The sequence below is a fragment of the Carassius auratus genome, unplaced genomic scaffold (assembly GCF_003368295.1).
Source record: "Carassius auratus strain Wakin unplaced genomic scaffold, ASM336829v1 scaf_tig00020109, whole genome shotgun sequence".
Classification (NCBI taxonomy): Eukaryota; Metazoa; Chordata; class Actinopteri; order Cypriniformes; family Cyprinidae; genus Carassius; species Carassius auratus.
In genome coordinates this window covers 152,066-170,520 of record NW_020525006.1, presented here as the reverse complement: position 1 = coordinate 170,520, position 18,455 = coordinate 152,066, and the positions used below count along the sequence as shown (strand labels likewise).

Genomic DNA, 18,455 nt, shown 5'->3' with positions numbered 1-18,455 from the left:
TATGGGACTCACAGCTGAAAGTGCCCTACCTAACTTAAAATTGCAACAGTTCCTTACTTCAAGTGTGTTACACATAATTTTGGTGTCTTTGGAAAGAAGACCCTATGGGCTTTACTTTTCATCATCCAGAGTTGATAATACTCAAAAAGATTAAAAGTTATAAACACTGAAGTGCCTTGAAAAAAACAGTAGCACACTGATTTTTTTTTTTATTTGATATAAAATACATAAAATCAGTCCTGGAGCAACCTATAAAAGTAATGGGTTGAAAGTAGGGCTGTGCAAAAAAATCGAATGCGATTTTCATGCACATCTCATCAGCAAAAATGCTCCTTTAATTAGAAGTATTATCTCTAGCACGTGTGTTCAGATCAGGGTTGCCAGGTTTTCACAACAAATCCTGCCCTGTTGCTTCTCAAAACTAGTCCAAAACTAATCGCGATTCCAGGAGGTTCCCAGATTTTATTAAAATGCTTCCCGGGGTTAAAATATACTTTTTGTTTTTTGCAATGGTTGTCTTGGTAAAATTCGCATTTTAGGGGCTAAATATCACGTTATTGGTATTGGGGTTGCTTCAAACCGCGGACATGAAAAACAATAGCAGACTTGGCAACACTGGTTCAGGTGGAGCGGCAGTAACTACACAGAGCTGTAGTCTACCAACAACTAACACAAAATCGCTTTCAAAATCGACAAAGAATCGTCACCGATTTTAAAATCGATTTTGTGTAGATTGTCAGTGAATTATGGCTCTGTGTAGTAAATGCCAACCAATGTAGCAAAGTCTGTGGTTGTTTTCCATGTCCATGGGTCGAAGCGACCCCAATACAAATAACGTGATATTTAGCCCTTAAAATGCGAACTTTACCAAGGCAACCATGCCATAAAACTTACATTTTAATCCGGGAAAGCAATTTTTTTATTGGGGAACCTCCTGGAAATGCGATTTGGCTAGTTTTGGACTAGTTTTGAGAAGCAACTGGGCAGGATTTGTTGTGAAAACCTGGCAACCATGATCGGAACGCACGTGCTGGAGATATACTTCTAATTACAGGAGCGTCTCTACTGATGAAATGTGCATGAAAATCGCATTCGATTTTTTGCACAGCCCTAGTTGAAAGTCACATGTCTCACGAGTTTCTAATTCAAATCTGAAGATGATATCATGAAAAATGAGATTCCTGCAAACGTTTTCCCTGATACTATGTCTAGTTTAATAGATTAAATCACGCAGTGAAAGCATGAACTCTAAATGTTCTCACACAGTATTCCCTCTACATTGCGAGTAAATCACTCGCATATGCAACTAAATTTTACTCTATGCGACTAAATGATGTCTATCGTTAGCCATTGGTTAATAAATTCTTATATTTTACTCGCCAGTGTGTGTGTCAAGGCTATTATAAGATTAGCACATTTTCAATCACTGAACACTGTCTGGCGGGTAAACTGAAAAATTTACTAGCCAATGGAGATTATATTGCCAAGGTGTGCGTAGAGGGTTGTATACTAAATGTAAAATCATGTCATATGGTTAAAACAACAATTATGAGATTATCGTAGATGATATACATCACACACCCCTAGCTGTCCCTGCACATAAAACTGGAACATAACTATTAAAAGGCTGAAAAATGTCTTACCTCATCTTTAACAAGTGTTTAGCAGCCAATCCAAACCAACTGACTCGCACCAGCACCACATCCAGCACTAATTTTAACCTCAACCATAAACTCATATGGCAGTAGTATTTGAATAGGCTAGTTTCCAAGAATATGCCTGAATAAATTCTCCTGTAGAGGAACAGGATATAGCAGGCCACATAACACCACCAACACCACACAGTCTGACCGCAATCACCAGGCTGAAGCCAGCAGAATGGATGCACCAGACTGTGAGGGGCTTCACATAGAGGTTTGGGACTGACATGGAAAAGTGTTAAACAACCAAGGCCCCACTGATGCTTAAAACAGGACGTGGTTTTGACCCTTGTTAGCTCTTTACACTGGATTTAAGGGGCAATAGAGAGAATTACATTTACCCATTCGCTTTCAAACACAATGTTAGCACCTGTCATATTAACTGTACTTGCATTACAGAGAGGTTTTCAAAAGGAAATGTTTTTCTGTAGCCATGTTTCAGCATGTCATGCAGTCCTGTGTCCCGCACAACCCTGTGTTGGACAGTTTCAGCTGCATGTTGCTTTAGCACTAGTGTGTGGCTAGCAGAGCAAGAGCGCTCCAGGATATTCAGGCTTCCTGCCCAACTTATTTTAGCCTGTCCAAACATAATATGCAAAACTGTGAGGTGAATAAAGAAAGACTGGAAAATGAAACCCTTTTTGCCTCCAAATTTCTAAATTATGAACAATACCACCCGCTCGAATCTTACAAGACTGTTGAAGCAAGCAACAATTTATGTTCATTCACGAAGTACCATAATGGCCAATAGTGATAAAGTCTCTAATATATAATGCATTCCTTCTAAAAAGCCTTGTCCATTTCTTTTATAAATCCCAAAGCAAAAAGGAAAACATGAAGAGGACATTTTTTAAAGCCTTGCACAAAAAGATCCCATCGTTAGTTTACAGTTATCAGGAAACATTATTTCATTCCAGAAGTAAAAAGCAATTAGACTTCATACGTACAGCTGTAGTATTTCAATGGAACTTAATGATGCGAGTCAATGTAAAAATAGTGGGGTTTATTTTCAGTTACAGTGCAGGTTTGCAGCATTGCAGTGGGAGATCATTTGGAAATCATTAGCAGCCATGTTTGAGTGCATCATCAGAAACTTCTGGAGGGTCTAGGAGACAAAGGCATTTCACAAAAAGCATGAATGATATCATGTGCTAGCCTAAGAGTTAAGACCCCCATCCCCCAAACGTCGGTCTGTCCTCCTGTATGAAAATGACCCCGATTAAACACCACACCACCCACAGCTCAAATGCAAATATACACCCCTCCAGCTTAATATAAAAGCTTTATTCCAACACCTAGCTAGATGCCTTGCTCTCTACAGTCAATCTTCTAGGGATCCTAACTGAGATAAGTAGATTTGCATAACTCCTCATCTTTCTGCATCTTTGAAATGTCACTCTCAATGAGCACTGACAAAGTTCCCAGAAATTTTTTAAACATACATTTATTGATCAATTATTTAAGCTAACTTTATGCGTCAAAAACATCTTGCTACTCGTGAAATCTACAAGACTGGTGTTAGTTAACTCTAAGCATAAAAAAATAAAAATAGCACAAACATTTTGGATTATATTCTTTTAATCATAAATATAAACCAACATTACTGGCTTCTCTATAAACAATATTAATCATAAAATTGGACCAAAAGAATGCATTTTAACAGTAAACCTTCATGACTGTGCTTTTGAGGCCTTAAAATGCTGTCTACATAGGCATCTCACTAGGCTGGAATAAAGTTTCTTAATGATACAGGACATTCTTTAATTGAACTGTCAATCATGTGAAACGCATTTCACTTCATTTGGCCCTTCCATTATGCCACGTTTGTCCGGACTGTTTAATAGTGTGTGAGTTTAATCCAAGCTTAACACATGGAGCCAAGATTTTCAGTCAGGTTAAGGCTCACAGATTGAGGAGTTGCTACCTGACTTGCATAACTAGATTAAAAACAAAAGACACTTGAGCTGTGTATTTCAGCACAGAGCCGACTTAGCGTACTGTGCTGGATTACCCAGGAAACCACTTCTCTCCTATGCAAATCCACGATTCACTCGTTAGAGAAAAGAAACAATCTCAAGCTGTTTAGATACTCTTCAGAGTCCCACATGAAAAAAAAAAAAAAAACGGTAAAACTGTCCCGACCGTACCAGTCTAAGTGAATAAATTTACATTTCCAGTACATTCTGACCATTCCAAGCAACAGTCTCACGGCTCCAGAATCATTTCCACAGGCCATAAAAAAACGCAATGTATGTCATCCAACAAAAGGTGGGAGACGACAAAACGACCAGTCTGGTTCCCTGTGTTTTCTCTCTCTCTTTCTGTAAACAGGACTGTGTGATTTGTCAGGGGACTGAGGGGCCCTGTAAATGTGAAAGAAACTGTCTGTGAACAATGAACTCCGTTACCCTCAATACAGTTTCGAGCCAATTCCCACCGAGCTTGCCGGTACAAAAGCGGAATTCATTTTCCATTCAAGAGCTGCAAACAATTAATTCCAAATGCATAGGTCTTGAGTTTATGAATTATTAAAAACGTATGTGCAGAGCTGGCATCCTGTGAAGTGGTTTGTTTTGAAGTGCCTCTTCATTCTTTAGGTTACGTAATAGAGTGTGATGATTTGTGCTGAATTTATGACACCTTTCCCAAGTAGCTCCTAGAATTGAAAAGAAAAAGTCCTTTGAAAACAGTGGATAAAGGCTTGTAGTGGTAAAGGATGAGTGTTTTATGCTAGTTTACTATCATTTTGAAATTGACCCTCAGGGGAAAAGTACAGCAAAAAATTTGGGTAAAAATAATATATAAAGAAATATAAAGTGAATCCTGTATTTTTCGGACTATAAGTCACACCAAAGTATCACATCAGTCCAAAAATACGTCATGACGAGGATAAAAAAAAAATATAAATCACACTGGACTAAAAGTCGCATTTATTTAGATCCAAGAACTAAAAGAAAACTTTACCATCTACAGCCGCGAGAGCGCCCTCTCGCACCTTTAGACCTTAATGTTTTCTCTTGTTTCATTTCTCTTTGTTCATGTCAAATTCATTTTGATAAATAAGTCGCACCTGACTATAAGTCGCAGGACCAGCCAAACTATGAAAAAAGTGTGACTTATAGTCCGGAAAATACGGAAAGTCTTTTTTTTTTATTGTGTTCCATGTAAACAAAAACATACAGATTTCCATCAACATACTGTAAGAATGACTCAATGAAAGTATTTAGTCCTCCAAAGGGTTTTAAACAACAGATAAACAAAATTCTCTACTTATCATGTAAATTTGGCTTTAATGGTTCAGACAGTTGAAAATTCCCAATGATTCATGATCGGGAATCAAAAGTGGTCCCGTTTACCCAAAACAGTGGAGCCTAGTGGCACCACAGATATTCAACGTACGTTTTCAACCGGGGCTAATTGCTTCTGATGAGGACACCAAAGCTATGGCAGAGGACAAAGGAGAGCCTCAGAGTACAGCTATTTTTGGACAGCCATCATCAAAGGGTTTGGTAGAGAAGATCACAGGACGTTCTGCCAGTTTTTCAAACTCCGGTTCCGGGCCAAAGAGCACCAAATTTGTTTGTGTGAGTCGTGCTCCATAAATATTGGCTGTGTAAAAAAAAAAGTTGGTTGTAACCCAAGGTTTGATGTTCCAATTAGTCGATTCCTGCACCCTTGGTCATGATGACATTGCCCTCAAAACTAAATTAGTCTTTGTTGTATGATATGGATAGACATTTGCACCCAGCTGTTGGTCTTTCAGAGAACACAAAAGGCCGAAGAGAGAGCCAAGAGCGAGCTTCACATACTGCAAAGATATGTTTGTGTGTGGATATTCACTCTGCAACCAAACATGAATGCTTGTGTTTAAGCAGGATACTGTGAAATGATTTTAAGAGGTTTGTGCTGATCAGAGCAGCAAACGAAAGAACAAAGATACAGCTGGAAAAAGCCAGGAGCAATTATTAAACTTTCAAAACACCAATGACATGCTAAATCTTTTTGACAATTTATACAACAAAAAACTAAATAACGATCTTTATAACCACACTATGAAAGGCAGAAAAACGGTTATCAATTCGTGATCAGCAATCATTCTGTTAAAACTGGGTCAGTGACAACGAGAGCACAAACTGGTTCTCTCACCACAAATGTAAGCGAAGCATTACTCAATACTCACACATGCCAATATACTTCGGAAAGAACTGGAATGACATACTAAATGCTGGGGTCAAAGGTTTAAGCAAATTGTTTCCTGACCTACTCTTTCCCACGACTACGTTCGAAGCATGTGTTTATGTCTATAGCTCCTCTGGAATATTGGCAACGACAGCAATCTTAATGACCTGGCAGAGGCTCACCTGACTGAACTCCAGGCATCCCAGATAACCAGTTCCCAACAATCTGCACACCTCAACTGTGAAGCAGTGTCTGTAAATGACCTATAAATAATGCTAAAAAAATATAGTATAGTAGTAATAAGTATAGTAATATTAAATCAAAAAACTAAGTAATAAAAGAAAATGGATAAAGAAGGAGCTTTCTAGTAGTCAGTGGATTTAATTAAACTTATTGTCTATCCCACAGGAGTACTTTGTGGAGTTATCTTTAATTTTATAATTATGTCCATATATAAATATGTCCAGAATGACAAACTGAAAGCTCACAAATTCTTAAATGACTAAGTTGGAAAATTGAAATAGTGTCATTTACTTACCATCAAGTCACTCCAAACTTGTACACTGTAATTTGTGGAATCAGCGCAACAAATAATCAATAATTAGTGAATAATTAAAAGTTTGATCTGTTCCAATAACAAGGTATTACATTGGTTCAGGAAATTCAGAATATAACGCGTTTTTAATGGTGCGTTTTGATGCTTTGATGCAGCCGTGGTCACTATGAAATGTCATGAAAAAATTATTTAAATATGAAATTAATTTTAAATTTTAACAGCACAGCACACAAGTTTGAAACGGCATGCAGGTGAGTAAATACTGGCATTGTTTTTATTCGAGGGTTATTTTAAGGATAGATCAAACATATTACATAAGCTTACTTGATTGAGCCTATTGTGAATGTATAACTGCTGATTTCAGTACTTGTCAAGTCAGGTTGTCCGAAGCCTGACCAGTCAAAAACAGAAAGTAGCCTTCAAGTCCTACAGACAACCTTTAACTGAACCATCTTGACAGGAGCCTCCTACAGCTGTCTTTTGTCTTGGGTCACTGCAGGGGTTGAAGACAGGAGTTGCTTTTTAAGCTGATGTATAACAAGCTTCTCAGTCAAATCTTGACATGACTGTTTACAAGAAGAGTGGACAATCTTAGATCAGGAAGAATGGGCAAATTCTGTCTGCAGATTCCCTCAAGATTCAAGTCCTTATATCCAATTAACTAAGTGCCTTTGTGTGAAAACTGTATAAAAAAAATCATATAAGTGTTTACATTCACAATCTTACATGTTTACACTTTAGAGCCAACGATATACAAGTTAATGTAAAATTTTTACTTTATTTCAGTAATTCAACTCAAATTTTGAAACTTGTGTATTAAATAAATTCAATGCACACAGACAGAAGTAGTCGAAGTCTTTGGTTCTTTTAATTGTGATGATTTTAGCTTACATTTAACAAAAAACCACTAATTCACTATCTCAACAATTTAGAATATGGTGACATGCCAATAAGCTAATTAGCTCAAAACACCTGCAAAGGTTTCCCGAGCCTTCAAAATGGTCTCTCAGTTTGGTTAACTAGGCTACACAATCATGGGGAAGACTGCTGATCTGACAGTCGTCCAGAAGACAATCATCGACACACTTCACAAGGAGGGTAAGACACAAAAATTCATTGCCAAAGAAGCGGGCTGTTCACAGAGTGCTGTATCCAAGCATGATAACAGAAAGATGAGTGGAAGGAAAAAGTTTAGAAGAAAAAGATGCACAACCAACCGAGAAAACAGCAGCCTTGTGAGAATAGTAAAGCAAAATCGATTCAAGAATTTGAGTGAACTTCACAAGGAATGGACTGAGGCTGGGTTCAAGGCATACAGACATGTCAAGGAATTTGCTGAACCACAGACAACATCTAAGGCGAAGAAGAACTGGACTGTTGCCACTGGTCCAAAGTCCTCTTTTCAGATGAGAGCAAGTTTTGTATTTCATTTGGAAACCAAGGACCTAGAGTCTGGAGGAAGGGTGGAGAAGCTCATAGCCCAAGTTGCTTGACGTACAGTGTTAAGTTTCCACAGTCTGTGATGATTTGGGGTGCAATGTCATCTGCTGGTGTTGGTCCGTTGTGTTTTTTGAAAACCAAAGTCACTGCACCCATTTACCAAGGAATTTTGGAGCACTTCATGCTTCCTTCTGCTGACCAGCTTTTTGAAGATGCTGATTTCATTTTCCAGCAGGATTTGGCACCTGCCCACACTGCCAAAAGCACCAAAAGTTGGATAAATGACCATGGTGTTGGTGTGCTTGACTGGCCAGCAAACTCACCAGACCTGAACCTGATCGAGAATCTATAGGGTATTGTCAAGAGGAAAATGAGAACAAGAGACCAAAAAATGCAGATGAGCTGAAGGCCACTGTCAAAGAAACCTGGGCTTCCATTCCACCTCCGCAGTGCCACAAACTGATCACCTCCATGCCACGCCAAATTGAGGCAGTAATTAAGGCAAAAGGATCCCCCACCAAGTATTGAGTACATGTACAGTAAATGAACATACTTTCCAGAAGGCCAACAATTGACTAAAAATTATATATTTTTTATTTCTTATGAAGTATTCTTATTTGTTGATATAGTGAATTTGTTTGTTTTTGTTAAATGGGAGTAAAAATCATTACAATTAAAAGAACCAAAGCCTTAAACTACTTCAGTCTGTGTGTATTGAATTGATTTAATACACGAGTTTCACAATCTGAGTTGAATTACTGAAATAAATGAACTTTTCCACGACATTCTCATTTATTGAGATGTACCTGTACTCACTTGCTGACTGACATTGGCCAATTTAATTCATTTTTTAAACCCAAAACACTACAACACACAAAACAATTACTCTCCAAGCCTTGCAAGCACTGTATCAGGTCTAACCAGTCTGCGCTACAAAAGCCTGAATCACCACATCCAAGCCCTGTAAGCAATTGTTTTAACAGCACATACACAGTCTATACGGCCATACAGCAGTGTAAAAACACTAGAACTCTGGACTGGCTCCTCTGAGACCATCATACAGACCTTAAACAAACAAATAACATTAGGGGAAGCAACAAACTAACAAAAAAACCCTGTTTTAATAGCAGATGGTTTAAATGTCAGCTTCCTGAACTCAGCTGGGCACTGTGTGATTAAGTTTCAATCAAGCTCTTTACTCTTGATTTGATTAAAGTCCATGCAACCCTTCAAAGCTCAAGTCCACTTTGCACTAATGACAGCACTCTACAACGAAAAAAGTCACACTCATTTCATACGGGACATTCAGAACTAACGTGTTGTCTTGTGCATAAGGCGTTTTCTTGTAATGCGTTACAAATGGTTAATTCTGAAAGGTGCAAACAAGTCACACCCAAGATGTTACGGCACTAATTTTGAATGATAATCAACACTTGACAGATACTTAACGAGAGACATTAAACATCTTAATTGAGTTGACATGACTCTTAATAGAGCATAAATGGGGGGTCTAATGCAGAGTGCATTTGAGGATAACCATAATGAAAAGTGCACATGCATTTAAGGGATAGAATGGCATTTCATTCATCAGATCCAAGGGTACAGATGGAAAATACTTTTACATTTTATGGCCAAGACATTCACCACGAGACAAGCAGACAAACATGATTATTCAGCATGTTCCATAGACAAAGGGATTTGCCACAGGATTACAGATTAATACAACCAACAAAAGACGACTGCCACTGAGGAGGATATGCCATATTTAACGGCATAAGTGATTTACGGTACAGGAAATTAAACCAAACATACGGTATCAAATGTCCCACACCAAATATCCAACCACATAAAAAGTTGGAATCCAAACAATGTAACAAGCCACAAGTTCAGTTGCTAGTAACTCGAAAAGTGCTTGAAAGTCTTTTTTAATTTCTGTATTAATGTCTTAATTAAAAACAACAAGTCACATAAAAGTCACAAATAATCTGGATTTTCAAGCATAAAATAGTGTGTTTTGAAACATAGTATTAAACAGACCATCTTGGATCAGCAACAAACCAGCTAAGAGCTGTTCATAAGTTTAAGATGGTCAAGTTGGTTTTTGGAAGATGGTTACTGGTCAGCCAGCTAATGAGCAGCTTGAACCAGTTACAAACCAGCTACTGTTACCATCAGAAACCCTAAGAATATTCAAATTAATAATAACAATGAAACATTCCAAAACAAACTTTACCCAATCTTTTAGAATCTATTAAATACAATTAATCAGGATGATCAATCACAAAATTGGTAATTCCAGGCAAAGTAATTAAACTTAAAGCAAAAATAACCTCTAGTTTAAACCTATAATCATCAAAAAACAGAATGATGCATGGGATAATTCAAGCAATACCTCATACATCTGCTTTTTGTCCAGTAGCCCAATCTGAAGGGCACCACCCCTGTAACAGACCCACACACAGTCGACGGGCTTTATTGTCTCTCAGTAGTTCATCTTATGGCGAAATGATGAATCTTTTATTTAAAATGCGAGTTTTTGTCAACGGAACATGGCAGACAAGAAGCCCAGACAATAAAAGACTTGGGGTCAAACTGCAGAAGCGTTGCCAATGGAACCCGGAGATTGAAAATAAATAAATAAAAAATAAATAGCCTACAATCTAACTAACAAATATTCACATGAGAAGATTTCATCTCAGGTTACTCTTTTGCAGCACAGCATCTTCTGCATTGTCTCTGTCATCAATAAGCAACAATGGAAACCGATTCTGGATACAGATGGGAGAAACTGTTGTTTGGCTTAAATTAATAATACACATACAAATGATTATATCGGTTGTATGCTAGAAAAACGAGTTAATAAATTGTGATTCCTCTCCCAACCTCTTAGTCATCGAAACTGGGTGTGAAACCTTTAGATTCGGTTTGATTCAGAATGTCAATACAATCAAACTGAACGTCACGCGTGATACATTTAAACTAGATACATTCTAAAAGCGAAATGTTTTAATGTCTCAAACTCTGTCATTGTTTCTGGCAGTAAAGGTTTTATTTTTTATTTTTTGTAGGACAGACCGACAGTACACAGACAGCATTACGAGGACACCTTTCCTGAAGTCATGCCAAAACCGAGTTGTTTGTTAGTGAACAAAAGGCCACAAGGAGCAAGGAATGGGAAAAGTGCGCTTACCCAAAGATCTGTTCCCCAGCTCATAGCGAAAAAAACTCCAAGAACTAACGTCTCCTCCGCTTAAAACTCCAGGGTTGCTTGTTCTTCCCTCTCTCTGCCGTCGTGTAACTCTCTATACTCAAGTGAAGCCAGCAGCGACAACCTCACGGCTCAGGGTTTTCCCATTTCCGACACACAATGCGCCTCTGCCGCGGGGAAATGGAGGGATGCGTGCGTTTGTCCAAAAGCGCCTCCTATCCGCCAGAGTTTGCAAGTGGGGAGACTGAATAACTACAGTCTGCTGGAGGACAGACATTTTTTTTTTACATTACTATGGAGTTTAATAAGAAATAGTTAACATGTAGTGAGAAATAATGTAATAAGAAATCTATATGGTAAGAATCTTGATCATAATGTTATATTAATTTAATTGTAAATATCTATCATTATATATCAAACATTTAATATGGTATAAATGTCCTGTTAAAGCGACAACTTTACTATAATCAGTGTTGGTAGTGTGGCTCATTTGAAATCTCTTAATATGTGGATATACGTTGAGCAGGTATATTATACTAGATTAAAAAAAAGTTATTTTAGTAAAAAAAATACATTTCAAGCAAGTTTTTTATATCTATATTTGTTAATATTAAAGTTGTAGTCATTTTTTTCTGTTTTTATCATTTTGATTAATTTGTTTTTAAAGATATTTGTGTCTGTATAGATTTGATTATTGTTTTATTTTAATTCAAGTTAAACTAAATTAAAATGAGAAATATAGTTTTGGCATAGTGTGCCACACCACACACACACACTGCTCAATTCATAAAAATAATTACAAAATCAAATAATAATAATCAAAATAGAAAATAAGCTCCCAAACTAAGATGTTTCAACAGTTTCTTTATTCATTATTTACATCAAGTGTAACACTGGACTTCACAGTAATATAATATTAAAAGTGAGCTTTAAATTAGAATCACACAAAATATACTTTTTACAAAACAGAAAAAAAATACTGTGTTAATCTGTCAACCTCTGCCTTTTTAATCCCTGTTAAATTCACATATTTAAAATTAAGAGTGTTTTATTTTCATTGCACTTGAAGGACTAGAGAGGTGGCCTTTGGTATAGAAATTTCTTCTGCACTTAAAATCTGACCTTATAGAAAGACAGTCTCCAAAAAAGGTGAGTTCCAGGATTCACCATAAAATAAGTAGATCGATAAATAAATCAAAAATAAATAAAAATGTGAAGAAAAAAAAAACCTGATTCATTAGGACTGAATTCTAATGATTGTGAGACAGAAAATATGACTTTGCACCTCAGAGGCCTTATTGTTCATAAAACAAACTATAAGCACAAGATGGTTCTCTCTGAATTGTTCCTCTATACATGATACAATAAAATATCATACAATGCGCAAACTTTCAGAAGAGGTTATCTAAAATAAAACTGACTGATTATAGCAAAAGAAAAAAAAAATGCAGTGATAAGGGGTAATAAAATAGAAAAAAAACCACCAACGGCTGTTTACTAAAATTTTGAATAAAGGCAAACTGCTCCCTGACAATCATGTAAATCTGACATACAAAACAGTCACTAACTCTTTTCCCCCTCAGCTGTTTGGTAATGAAACATTTTCACACATAATAATCAATGGAATCTATGACCTGCATTTGTTATGAAATAAAGAACCGCTAAATCACACATGAAAAATATTTTTTCTCTGTTAATGTGATGACAATAGAGGTATTCCTGGCAAAGCAAAACAAGTTCACGGGCTCTTTCAGTAAAAGGAGACCAGACTTCAAGCACTGTCTTTTTCTTAGTAAAGGACAGATCATTGCACTTTTCCTATTCAAGTTGGACACCTCACATACCCAGATGTCTGAACAGGGCAGCTTGAATGATAAATCCCATTTGCCACCTTAAAATTGGTAATGAATATTTTAGCACAAAACATATTTACATAGACAGATCTTTAACATTACCTTGCAGTGCACAAAACATTAAATCTCTCACAAAAGGCACCATGTAATATCAGAAAAGCATTGCCCATGGCAGAAAAAAAAGGCAAAACAATTTAGTGTAGGCAAATTAATCCATGATTTAAAGTAAAAAAAAAAAAAAAAAAAAGGTTTTGAACTAACAACATGTATGTTTTTTTCTGTTGCAGTCGAACTGAAATGTCATGGAGATTTATGGGCAAAACAATTTCCATATTACATACCCTAGACAGTGAATTAAGGCAAGGCAATTAACATTTATGCTTTAAAAATGTGCTCCAGTGTAATCGGTATAAATCATCAACATTACATTTCAATTATGACATTGCAAAGTACCCACGAAAATCTCATTTATGCAAATTCTAATAGAAATCTATCATTTTATGAATACAGACTCAGAAAACATTTGTAAGTGTTTGTGTCCTGAAGAAAATGTTTCTTATAATAATGCTTCTGTTTAATAAAGTTTGAACTGTGTGAAGAGAGACAATAGAAAAACATAAACACGCAAACAAATGAATACATTCATAATGCAGATGCACAGATGGAGCCCCTCACGCCAAAGTCTCACCACAAGGACACAAGTGAGCATGACCTTCCACGCATGTTTGTGGGTATAAAATAATACGCAATATCTACAATATCATAAAAACGGCTGTGCTTTTAATAAAAAATAATTTAAAATTCAAGTTTACAAATGGCGACATTCTAAAGTGAAATCAAAATCAAGTTACAAGCCAATGTGCTAAAGAAAATGTAGTTTGTATTAAAAGTCTTGGCAATGTTTGTGTCTGTAGTGTTGCTGCTTCTGTGTTGTTGGCACCATGACGGTCATAAAATAAATTCAGACTTTCCACACGAATAATTCCCCCATAGCAAATCAATAAAATCTAGAAACATGTTTAGAATTCTTGAGTGTTGAGAACTCTACGAGTCAGACTGTAGATTTGCACCATCTGGCTAATGGGGACATTATCTAAAGGCCACGGATATAAAAGGCCAAATATGATCCATGTGGTGACGGTCCCAACACCTGGTCAACTATGCCACAACAAACCACTACTAGCAACAATAATGCATGGACCATGTCAAAATGAAGAGTAATTACAAACAGATCTACCAAATTATGAATGGTCATCAAATGTCATAGTGTTTAACAAATGCGGTCAAATAAAATGTGACAGTATGGGATGTAGACAGAAGGACTTTTAGTGTGTAAAATGAGACTGAACAAATTTGCATAGAGCTGTGTTTGCACTATATTCATTACTACTACAGCTTCTGAACAAGCAATGTTGTTTATGCTCCAGCGAAACCAATTCACGTCTTAAATGTTTGCATTGACATTCGGATGCAATATCCAGTTACTATGGATCAAACGCAAATTAAATTTCGAAAAAGCAAATGGAAATCTGTAACTAAAAACAAAATGCATTATAAATGGACCAGTTCACATGTAGTCAGCTCACCTTTACCTATGCAACCCCTGTCTATCTGTGAAAACTGATTTCTGTCATACCAAGATACAACTGTAAGTATTCATTTGTCAAAAACAAAACTGTGTGTGTTTTGATAATGACAAAAAGCTTATATACAAAGAACTATGTTCCCAACTGGCAATTTCAAGGAGAAAGTCACCTGTAAACAATAAAAAGTTAGAGAGTGTTTGTAGTATTTTTCTGAGGTACTTCTTAGAGAATATTCTCTGTCCCCCAACATTTAAATAAAACTAGATTGATTCTGGGGCAAAAAAAAGTCTCAAGGGGTACAGGAGGAGGAGTTTTGGAGGTGGACGCAGTGGCTACCTTTGTACAACATCACTGATTTCTTTAATGCATGTGTTCAAGTTGTCAAGAGCTGGGCTGGTCCCAGGTCCCAATCCCCCACCTGAAGAGGAAGCCCGCAGCTCCTTTAGATTCAACTCTAGTTTCCCCACTGCCTCACGAAAGGCAAATTTATTACGTGTCTGGGGGATGCAATCGACATACCCCGAGCAGTAGTCCAAAAGTTGGTGTCCCACATCCAGCACCTGGCTGCTGGAGGAAAGCTCGGTGTTGCCTTGAAGAGCACTACTCAAGCATTCAGCACATTCCAAAAGAGCCTCCTTGCTGATCTTTTCCAGGGGGATCCGCTCTGTCTGCTGCCGAGTTCGTCTAAGGGTGGGTTTGGTGGAAGTAGCGCCAGGTCCGCCACTGGAAGCACCGTTGGCCATTTTCGTTTGGGTGGTGGTGTTACTAGAGGGGACTATGGGGGCTGGAGGCACTTGTGGTGGTGGTATTGATGGACGTGCTCCTCTGGCTTCTCTCCCTGACCTTTTGAAACCATCTCCATTGACCTCTATGTTTCCACTGACCACATCGTCAGCTGCATCGGCACTGTAGGCGTGTTGGAGGGAGCGGAGCATGGGTGGTGGAGGAGGTGCACATTTGGGCTTCACCAGTCGCGGTCGGTCACGATCACCACTGTCAGGCAGCAGTTTAAAGCGGTTGCCCTGAGAGTCCACACCGACTAGGTGAACATCGGCCGAGCTGTGCTTTAGGGTCGGGGAGATCAGGACTGGAACTTTGTGGTTGTGCAGGTTGACCGAACCAAGAGTGGAAATTTTCGATGGAGATGACCAGCCTTGTCTGTCATCTTGCCCATCTTTTCCCCGTGTGTTGGAGTCTGAATCTGCCTCTCCCCCTACACCTGGTGCCCTTACTCCACCAGCGACCCCTCGTGGCAAGAGTTTGGCTTTGGGACGATCTCGTATCTGAGCCGTACCTTCGTCAAGCTTCCTCTGGATTGCATCCGAAGGTCGTACTGCCCCATTCTCTGGCTGTGAGGTGGTGGAAGATGTACGCTCTAATGGGGGTTTGCTTCGGTTTCTTGGTAATGTCAACGCCATGCGCTCCAGGTCCGGCAACCCAGCAGACATAGAGGAAGTTGAATTGGAACGAGGGAATGGCTTGGTTCCAATTCCTTCGTCTATTCCAGAAGGTTTACCAGTCCTCAATCCCAGGGTCTTTTTGATAAGGCGAGGGGTGAAAAAGCCTGCAAGGCTTCCCCAACTACTGCTGCTTCCAACTTGACCAGAAGTTGCTCCAGAGTTTGAACTTGAGGGTTTCTGTCCAAACGTGGCCCCACAACAGTGGGACTGCACTTGGTTCCCCTCTCCGTGAGATGGAGAGAAACTCAACCCATCAGTTTGGGGCGAAGGAGGAGGAGGGCATGCAAACCCAGCCGCTGGCTCATACTTTTTATGGGGCTGGGTCTCCATCTCCCGAAAAGAGCTGCTCCTCTTGGGAGGCATAGGGAGATTCTGTTGCTGAGGTGAGGATGAAGAAGAAGAGGAAGACATAGACTTCTTCTTCATGAAAGAACTGAAGAAGCCAGCCTTGCGGTCACGGGTAAAGGTCGTGTCCTGGGAGTCCTCAAGCAAGCTAGAGGGAGACTTATCCCTCTGTTTACGTGGTAGGGCCGGAGAGCTGCTGGAGCGGCCATCACCCACAAAAAGGGATGCTGCAAGACCTGAACACAATAAGACAACAAAACCAAAGGTCAAAGAACAGCAAAAAAAAAAAAAAAAAGAGGTAGCAGTAGAGATGTAAACTAAACACTTCAGTGGTGGCATATGTCAACAGATCACTACGATCACTTGCTTACATCATTCAGTGCACAAATAACATATTGTGTCAGACTTTGATTGCCTGGCTATAAAATGAATATTTAATTTATTATATTGTTACCAATAGTTGTGTCTCAAGCAAATGTCTCAAAAATAAACATAAAAGTAAAGCATGATGAAGCCTGGTGTAAATGAAGGCTGTTGTATTAGATCCCTGACTGTAATTTATAAGAACTAGCCTAAAATATGCTTCTATGCAAGAAACCATGTAGGGTCCCTTTAAATTACTGCTATATTATAGGGACATTAAAGTACATGACACTGAGTCAGGGATATTTCTTTAATTCATGGGGTGAATTTTTGTAGGAGTGGACCAATATTTTTTCTTTTGTATTTTTTTTTTTTTTACAGGTCCTGTGGCAAACAGAATGTCTAGATATGTGTATTATATAGACAGTATCTCTTGATATGTGGGGAAAAGTAAGATTGTCAGGACAATCAAAGGCAGGACAATAAATACAGATGCAGAAATACAAAAAACACAAGTATAAATGTTAATAATAAACTTTCTGCATGTTTAAAAGGTTTAATAACATGATAAAAAGATGCATCTCAACCAAAAAATAAATAAATATAAACATCCCCACCCTTAAAGTTTATTTTATATCAATTTTATATAATTTCAATAAATAGCATATAAAGTAGAAAAACAATATTGCACAATACATGATAAATACTTTAATATGGTTAAACAAATTTCAATCAAAATATAAATACACATGCAGTTGTGTTAATGTGTATACTTGGGGTTTAGTGACATTCAGCAAATGGGAGAAATAGAATGAAATCAGATGTATTTACAGAGATATTTAAAACATGAGAGGGAATATCTGATATAAACGTTTATGAACATGTACGATTTCTAATCATGATACATTTTGAACATTTAAAATGAATGAGAATAAAAGAGAGATATAGAGTACAGACCAAAAGTTTGGACACACCTCAAAGAGTTTTCTTTATTTTCATGACTATGAAAATTGTAGATTCACGCTGAAGGCATCAAAACTATGAATTAACACATGTGGAATTATATATGGAATTATATACATAACAAAAAAGTGTGAAACAAATGAAAATATTTCACACTGTAGGTTCTTCAAAGTAGCCACCTTTTGCTTTGATTACTGCTTTGCACACTCTTGGCTTCTCTTGATGAGCTTCAAGAGGTAGTCACCTGAAATGGTCTTCCAACAGTCTTGAAGGAGTTCCCAGAGATACTTAGCACTTGTTGCCCCTTTTGCCTTCTGTCAGCGGTCCAGCTCACCCCTAAACCATCTCGATTGGGTTCAGGTCCGGTGACTGTGGAGGCCAGGTCATCTGGCGCAGCACCCCATCACTCTCCTTCTTGGTCAAATAGCCCTTGATGCCTTCAGTGTGACTCTACAATTTTCATAGTCATCAAAATAAAGAAAACTCTTTGAATGAGAAGGTGTTTCCAAACTTTTGGTCTGGACTGTATATAGGATATTACACAGAATGTTTGGATTCATATTATATTTGTGTATAAATATTTGTAGGTTTCCCCCGGGTGCTGGAAAAAATAGCTGCCCACTGCTCCGGGTGTGTGTTCACGGTGTGTGTGTTTGTGTGTGTGTGTGTTCCCTACTCACTGCTGTGTGTGTGCACTTGGATGGGTTAAATGCAGAGCACCAATTCTGAGTATGGGTGACCATACTTGGCAAATGTCACGACTTTCACTTTTTTATTTTTTATTTTTTTATTATGTAGCACA

At 38.0% G+C, this 18,455-nt stretch overlaps 2 protein-coding genes across 5 annotated transcripts in view; both read right to left on the bottom strand.

Moving 5' to 3' along the window:
- The window catches only part of LOC113076350 (formin-binding protein 1-like), a 47,732-nt gene extending 36,471 nt beyond the window's left edge, over window positions 1–11,261 (bottom strand). For 2 of the 3 annotated variants that reach the window (XM_026248988.1, XM_026248987.1), the window contains exon 1: window positions 11,066–11,261. In XM_026248988.1, coding sequence (XP_026104773.1) covers window positions 11,066–11,089 — 24 coding nt within the window. In that variant the 5' untranslated portion in view covers window positions 11,090–11,261. The remainder of the gene's footprint in view (window positions 1–11,065) is intronic. The other variant, XM_026248989.1, reaches the window with a different exon arrangement.
- A 2,468-nt stretch (window positions 11,262–13,729) lies between these two features.
- LOC113076349 (tyrosine-protein kinase ABL2-like) overlaps window positions 13,730–18,455 on the bottom strand; it is a 28,331-nt gene continuing 23,605 nt past the window's right edge. For both annotated transcript variants that reach the window (XM_026248985.1, XM_026248986.1), the window contains exon 11: window positions 13,730–16,563. In XM_026248985.1, the coding sequence (XP_026104770.1) occupies window positions 14,855–16,563 (1,709 nt within the window). In that variant the 3' untranslated portion in view covers window positions 13,730–14,854. The remainder of the gene's footprint in view (window positions 16,564–18,455) is intronic.